Source organism: Coffea arabica, chromosome 8c (assembly GCF_036785885.1).
Source record: "Coffea arabica cultivar ET-39 chromosome 8c, Coffea Arabica ET-39 HiFi, whole genome shotgun sequence".
NCBI lineage: Eukaryota > Viridiplantae > Streptophyta > Magnoliopsida > Gentianales > Rubiaceae > Coffea > Coffea arabica.
The window spans coordinates 29,965,048-29,973,328 of record NC_092325.1 but is presented as its reverse complement, the minus strand read 5'-3'; the positions used below and the strand labels follow the sequence as shown (position 1 = coordinate 29,973,328).

Genomic DNA, 8,281 nt, shown 5'->3' with positions numbered 1-8,281 from the left:
AATACATCCGGCATGAAGTACGAACTACGCTTCATGGGAAAGGAGAGGGATATCTGTGTATTTAGTGGCAAAAGTTGACTGGTCACTTTAGTCGCTCCCGTTAAGAAAGGCATCTTAGGATCAAACGTAGAAAAGAGAAATTAAGAGCCACTGCTTTTAGGATGCTCATAAGTCATAACAAGGAAAAGCAGAATTGCAAGCAGAAGTTTTATTGACTTCTGGTTCATTTCATTGAGTTTTCTACTCCACATCTACAGCCCATTGTTGTACTGCATCCTCTTCTTCTCCTTCTTCTTCCACTCCTAAATGGACTTGCAAAGTTTTCTTGAGCAAGGCCAAGGAATGAGAAACATTGCCTCTTCTTCATCTTGTTCTTCTGCTTCCACTCCTAAATGGACTTATGATGTTTTCTTGAGCTTTAGGGGTGAGGATGTTCGGAAGAACTTTGTCGACTTCCTTTATAATGCTCTGCAACAAACGGGAATTTACACCTTCAAAGACGATGAAAAGCTTGAAAGAGGAAGATCCATTTCACCTGCACTAATCCAAGCTATTAAAGAGTCAAGAATTGCAGTTATAATATTCTTAGAAAACTATGCCACTTCTTCATGGTGTTTAGATGAGCTCGCAGAGATCATTGGCTGCAAGCATGTGTTGGGACAAACTGTTCTGCCGGTTTTTTTTGACGTGGATCCATCTGTGGTACGGAGACAGAAAGGCAGCTTTGGTCGAGCTTTTGTCAAACATGAAGACGAAATAGAGGACAAGGAAAGGATTCAAAAGTGGAGAGCAGCTCTTGCTGAAGCTGCTTCTATCTCTGGCTGGGATGTTCCCAACACTGCTGATGGGTAAATTCATTGACTCTGATCTTTAAAAATAGGGAAAAATCCACTTTTCATCCTCAAAGTTTGCGGGGTTGACCAATTTCATCCTCAAAGTTTAACCCCAAACACATTTTATCCTCAAAGTTTCGTAATTTTGACCAATTAAGGACAATTGACGGGAAATATTCAATTGACCGTTACAACCAATGGTTTTACCCAACAAAAAATGGGTAAAACTGAATGGAGCTAACTTTAAAGGAACAAATGCAACGGACGGACGAAAAGCTCCAATGTTGTCCTTTTTCCCTCTGCCTTTGAACCCCAAAATTTTTTTGCCAATCTTTGCAGCTTTAAACATTTCATCCTTAGAGCATTTGGCAGTGGAGCTCCCTGTGCTCTCATTTTTGCCTAAATGAGGAGCAGAAGTTCTGAAGTCTCCAGTGGTTCATCGACTCCATTCTGCAACTGTGGGTTAAGAACAAAAATGAGCACCTGTTGGCGCGGCGAGAATCCGGGAAGAAGATTCCTTGGTTGCTCTCTGTGGCCGGTAAGAAATATTTATCTAAAAATGTTGGTCCTTCAATGTGTTAATTTAGCTAACTAATTTCTTTGAAATGTCATTATTGTTATAGCAGAGACCCGAGAGATGCAGGTACTTTGAATGGGTTGATGAGCCAATTTGTTCAAGAGGGAGAGTTCTCATTCCTGGTTTGCTGAAAAAGATTAACAAAATGGAAGAACAAGTTGAAAGAATGCGTAAGAGGGAGAAATTTTTTATTACGATAATTGTGCTTTTGGTGGTTTTGCTAGTACTGAGTTGGAGCAGTAAAGGCAAGGGAAAAGTAAAGGGAGGCAAGTTGCTACTAACATTGGAGTGATTTTGCTAAAATTGCAGAAGAACATTTTGAAGCTGGCTGTGTTTGTTGTTGGAACGAGAGTTGCATTTTTTCCTATGAAGTAATATCCAATTGCAAGGTATAGAAAGGGACTTATTTTGTTTGTACAAAGGCTCCAAATGAACTCTGCAATTTATTTTGTTTGTAAAGCTATGCGTTGAGTGTAAGAAAATGGTCCTTGTCAAAGTGTTGTTCATATCATATATATAAAATGGCCATGAACTGATAAACCACATGTACTGATAATACAAACAGATGCAAATAAACCACGCTGGAAAACAAATGCAAATAAACCAAGCTGGCAACTAAGCTGATAAACCAAGATTGTCCCACATGTACTGAAAAACCAAGTTGAAAAATAAATGCAAATAATACAAACAGATGAACATGAAAACAGCTGCCATATATGTATATCATAACTTCAATACAATTAAAGTGCATTCCAAATGAAATAAAGCAAACTACATGACTATTGTTGAACATGGGTCCATAAATGAAATAAAGTCAGCTATCACATTACAACCTGCACTTCCATCATTACTAGGCAAGGCAAAAGTTGAAACAACAAAAGTCATTCACTAATTACAAAAGCAGCAACTTGGCTTGAACAAAAGCAGCTTGGCTTGAAGAAAATTCAGCATGTTGTTTCTCCTATCACAGTAGTTTCTCCTTTCCCTTCGATCTAGATGAACTAGGAACACTTAAATCTGCCTTGGCAGCAGCAGCAACATGCATATGAACATCTCTAATTCTGAAGGGCATCTGTACTTGTTCTTTAGTTTGTGTTCTGGCTTCCTTGGTGTTATATTTCACTTGAGACCTTGACAGCCCAAACACTTCGTACATATCCTGGTCTACTTGATCTGGGGCAGAGGATGTTATCTCAATCTCAATCAGTGGCTCAGCATTCTGTTGATGTTCAGTGTTTGAATCATCATTACAAACTGCAACTGCAACTCTTCTTGTACGTCTATGTCTCTTCTGCACAAAACAATGAGGTAGCAAAAGTCAAATTGCATAAAGACAAAAAAATCAAAAGATGTAGCAGGTTTTTCTACCCTTTTATTTGAAGTGGCAGCAGCAGGCTTCTTGGTTTTCTTTGTTCCCTACAGTTTAAAAGGAAAACATGTCATTTGTATACCAAATAGCAAAGATAGTTGTAACAAGTCATCAAAACAACTTACAACTTTTTTTCCATCTTGGCTAGTTGGATTGTTGGTAGAAGCAGCAACTTGGCTTGAACTAATATCAGTTTCTGCAACTGCAGGATCTTGAGCATCTTTGAGAAGCTTGCAGGATCTCATATTATGTCCCCTTTGATGACAGTATCTACACTTGTTAATTTGTCCCACTCTTGTCACCTTCTTCTTAGTTTTTTTCTTGGCTTGTTGAACCTCCTCTGCACTTCTCCTTCTCAGCTTCTTAGCCCTTCCAGGTGCTCTCCCATATAAGGGTGGAAAAGGACCTTCACCAACATCAGTAAGCCCCCATTCACTTTCTCCATTCATGGGACACACTGATCCTTCATAGCACTTCATATATGTCTCCACTGTATACCATTTTGAAACATATAGCAGAGGATCCTTTTTAGCCATCCACAATGCAGCAATGGCATGGGGATAGGGAATACCTGTTAGTTCCCATTTTCTGCAAGAGCATGTTTGTTCCTTGATGTTCACTACATATTGGTCACCATATGGGCAACTGACTTCATAAAGATCATTATTTGACTTGAATGGAAAACAGTCAGGTGCTCTATCTATATTTTTCTGCATAATGTGAAGAATTCTGGGGCAGTAAGGATAAGTCTGCCACTTCTCTTTGGCCAGATCCCTATTTTTTTGCATTCTCTGCATCATATACAACCGTATTGCTTCAAACATCTCAATTATTGGCTTCTCCTTAGCATCAAGAATTTTGTTGTTGAAGCACTCACAGATGTTATTCAATAACATAGCACATTTAGGATGAGTGCTAAAATAAGCTCTGCTCCATTGACTTGGTGGTTTGTCATCAAACCACTTGGCTGCCTCCATATCAATTTCAGCCATTGCTTCCATTCTGCTAATGAATTGGGCTGGTGTTGTTGCTTTGGCAACAGTCCATAATGCTCTCCTCAAACCTTCTCCTTTGAACCCAGCAGATGAAAAGTTATTGTGCAAGTGTTTCACACAAAATCTGTGGGCTGCATTTGGGAAAATCATATCACATGCTTCAATTAGACCTTTTTGTTTGTCACTCATTATTGTCCACTCATAATCCTTTTCAATCTTCAAATCTTCTTTCAATAATTTGAAGAACCAGCACCATGAGTCCTTACTTTCACCCTCTGCTGCAGCATATGCTATTGGAAAAATGCCATTATTGGCATCAACTCCAACAGCTGCTAGCAAAACTCCTCCTACTGATCCTTTCAAAAAAGTACCATCTACTCTAATAAACTGCCTACATCCAGTTAGGAAACCATGCTTCACTCCAGCAAAACAGATGTATAGCCTCTCAAATCTGCCTTTCCCTGCTTTTGAGTCTCTAAAACCATCAATAGTTTTCAATATAACAGTGCTACCAGGGTTGGATCTTAGAATTTCATGCATATAAACTCCTAATTTGCTGTACTGGTCTTTTTCACTGCCCTGAACAATTTTCATTGCTTTTCTCCTTGTCCTATATGTTTGATTTTTTGTGAAGGAGCACCTATTTTCTTTCATTACTGTCTTCCTAAAATGCTCCAAATCTAATTTAGGATTACACCTAAACTCTTCACAGTACTTCTTAGCTACCCATCCAGAATGCACAAGAGGGTTATCATATGTAAAACCACATGTGTGATTATCTTCAAATGTTCTTATTTGAATAGTTCCATCCCCACTTAATTTTCTAGCATATATAACCCAATTACATTCACTATTTCTGCATCTAGCCCTCACCCTCACTCTATCTTGTTTCACAAACTTACAAGGCCTGCCTTGTTTCACACTATAATTATGTACAGCAGTCTTGAAAAGTTTCAGACTTGTAAAGGACATGTACAGTTCTAATTTTGGATTATCAATATGCTTAGGATCAAAAGTACGAGACCTCAATTTAGACTCTTCATCATCAGACTCATGAATGCTTTCAAAATCAGATTCAGAATCAGGAACCTGTTCTGTTTCATCAGAATCAGGAACCTTCTCTATTTCATTCAAAGGATCAGGAACCGCATTTTCTTTCCTGTGATTGTCTACTCCCAACCATTCAGCATTTTTGTCAACATTATCATGAAATATACCATCATCAGCATCATCGCCTATTTCATAATCTGAATCAATAGCTGAAAAAAAAGTCTCATCACTTGCGTTGGAATCATTATCACAATTATTAGCAGCACACCTTCCTTGCCCTTCATCCCTAATCTTATTGTTACCATCACCATTTTGGAGTTCATTTTCTGTCTCATCTACCTCATACGGATCATAACCAAGTTGTTGTACTAAAATTTCATGAAAAGATACTTCAAGATATAAGTTAACTTCCTTAGTTGGCCCAACCTCCCCCTTAACATAACCATTCAACTCCCTACTGCTTTCTATCCTCCTAAAGGTGTTATTTTCCCAACCATAGCACACCTTATGACCATATACACCAGTACTCTCAGTTAATCTATCCATTTCGAAAACACTTAGACCTATACTCTCAACATAGTCAAAAACACACAAATCTCCACCTTCATAATGGGGATCAGGAGTATATGAAATGAGGCCTCCATGGTGACATCTTAATGTAATAAATATGCTTCCCGTTTCTGGTTAAAGAAAATAATATAGATCAGACTCTTTAGGAAAAAAAAAAAAGCTTCATTATTTCAGCACAACAAACTGTTGACCCACACAAAAACTACCAAACAAGGACCACTTGCACTTTTTCCATACACATGGTCAGATACACATGGCCGGCAAAATATACCAAGTGTTATTGTTTATTAATCACTCTTATCACAAATTTATAGTCAAGCGGCAACTATCATCAGACATAAGGGACCGCATTCACACTATAATAATCAAACCAAGACAAATTTTTGGATTTATTTATACCTCATGCAAATGGCCAGATCTGGAAAAAAAATAGCCGTAAATTGTAGTGGGGAAAAAGTACAAACACAAGGGACCACATATCAGGTTTCCTTCTCCAAAAAAACAGATATCTTTATGCAATGTAGTTGTTGATTTTGGGTATAAATACCGTAATTTGGAGGTGGACAAATGTGGAACTCTTTCTTCCGCAATGCCATTTTTTTCTTCACCTAAAATGTTCCACGAATGCCGTCTATTCCTTCCTTCTTGCCAGCAGATGCTCGAAAAATGGATGAAACGATTGGCAAAAAAAATTTTTAGAGCTGAGAACGGAGAAGAAAGAAGGAGAAGACAGGAGCTTTTTTCCTTTTGCTATTTTGTGTTTTTTGTCTGTTAGAAAAAGTGGATCCATTCGGTTTGATCCAGTTATGTTGGGTATAAAGTTGGATCTGACGAATTGTGCTTCTCACGTGCAAAGTTCCGTCCCAATATTTGATTTATCCTCCAATTCCCGTCAATTGTCCTTAATTGGTCAAAATTACGGAACTTTGAGGATGAAATGTGTTTGGGGTTAAACATTGAGGATGAAATTGGTCAACCCGCAAACTTTGAGGATAAAAAGTGCATTTTTCCCTTCAAAATATGAACTAGCATCCCTTCTTTTTGGGCAAATAGTTGGCTATTCGGTTAAGTATCATTTTTGAATTGTAATAAGCTGTCAGCTTTTCTCTCTCTCTCTCTCTCGGTATTTGTTTTCCTAGGGGTCATCGATCCTTTTCTTGGTGCGCTACTCTATCAATTTGGCGGTTTTAGGAGGATTGTTTATGATCTTGGCTAAAAGAAATTAGATCTGAGGTTGACTTGACTAATTCCATGACACCAATCCTGATACTGAAGTACCAATCAAGCACCTCCGAGGTTATTTATAATTTATTTCTTGACTGTTTTCCTCTAGCACTCAGTTTTCTTGGAGGGGTTTGGGAAGGGGAGAAAACAGGATTCTGGACCATTAACTGATAAATGATGAAGCCAAATAAATAAACACACATAAATCTATAGAAACAATCAAGAAAAATGATACAGAGGTAATGGAATTTCTTCAACTATTCAAAAAGCTGCGCTACTGACGGTACAAGGAGGACAACATGCAAAACGAAAAAATAAAACCCAATGACACAGAGTCTATCATTCTCCTAGTGTATCCTACGGACTTGTACACTTATTAGTACAACTAATATGGGATTTTATCCAATGTGACCACCCTTATGTCCTAACAATGAAACCAACATTACTAACCAATAAACTAACACCACGCGGCTAACTAAACTAACCAATTAATATTTGCTTGGTTTAATTTCTACAATAAATAACTACATCGATTTCTCTATCAAATCAATGTGTTGTTAAAAAAAAAAAAGACAAAATCGTACAGAGAATTCAGTAATAAAGAATAGTGACGACCACACAAAAATGTTTGGTATCTTTTCTTTTCAACTGGTGCTAGATCAATTTTGAGGGTTCAACTTGAAATTGGTCACCTGTTTTCATGCAAACTGCTGGTAATGGAGCTCAGAGGCGGGGATAATTGTTTCTCGTTTTCGTCAAAAGTATAATCTATTATCATGAAGTGTCTAACGCCTGAAATTTCGTCAAAGCAGTGTTTTTTTTTTGGTTGAATTTTTGTTACACGCATTAGCACGTTTTCAGAGAACGTACTCTATATTTGGTTGTCACACCTGAATTTCTGCAGCACGTCATTTTGTATTTTGTGGGATGTGTCAATAAAATTGCCATCAGTTTTAACATTCTCAATGAACCGAGCCAAATTATTGTTTTATCATCATTTTTTTTAAAAAATTAAATGTATCTCTTTTTTAGCTTGCATTTTAAGCTGACATGTTGTTCCAAGCTTTAGCTTTGCATATAATCAAAATTAGATATGTATCATGTGAATATATTCATGCTTTCACTCTGGCAGAATTTGGCTAGTGTTCTTTTCAACATTTCAGTTTAGTTTTAGAAGGATCCATCCCCTTCATTCTTGAGTTTATTCTAAGAAGGATCCTTCATTACATGCTTGCAATCCAAGTATTGACTTCATGTCATTTCTTTCTGATTAGATGTGTATAAGATTATGAAACAGAAATGAAGAAATAACAAATTCCGACCTTAACATTTTTTGTACTTTCATTGATGTCTGCATTCCTATGAGGAGTTGATAGTACACAAAAGAAGATAAGTAGCAACCAGGTGACTCAAGTCCTATTATCATATCATGTCCAACTTAGGATTCAAAAAAATCGAATCCGTGTTGGCCAAAATTGACAGGTCACTTTAGTCACCCCATTACATCAAGAACAACTCTAAAATATGCAGCAAAAAGTCGACATATCACTTTAGTCACTTCCCTTACATCAAGAAAGACTCTAAAAAATGCAGTAAAAACAAGGTTAGGTGCAACTGCTTCTGGGATGCTCATACCCAGGAAAAGCAGAGTTGCAAACGGAAG

General features: G+C 37.5%; 1 protein-coding gene across 1 annotated transcript; it reads left to right on the top strand.

Annotated features, from left to right (window-relative positions):
• Nucleotides 1–306: 306 nt before the first annotated feature.
• On the top strand, nucleotides 307–852 carry LOC140013466 (toll/interleukin-1 receptor-like protein). Its single transcript, XM_072062752.1, has one exon. It carries the CDS (start codon nucleotides 307–309, stop codon nucleotides 850–852), a length of 546 nt encoding a protein of 181 aa, XP_071918853.1.
• The last annotated feature ends 7,429 nt before the right edge of the window (nucleotides 853–8,281 follow it).

What these genes read in the sequence shown, in the direction of transcription:
- LOC140013466 (XM_072062752.1), top strand. Translation starts at nt 307, where the DNA reads ATGGACTTGCAAAGTTTTCTTGAGCAAGGCCAAGGAATGAGAAACATT.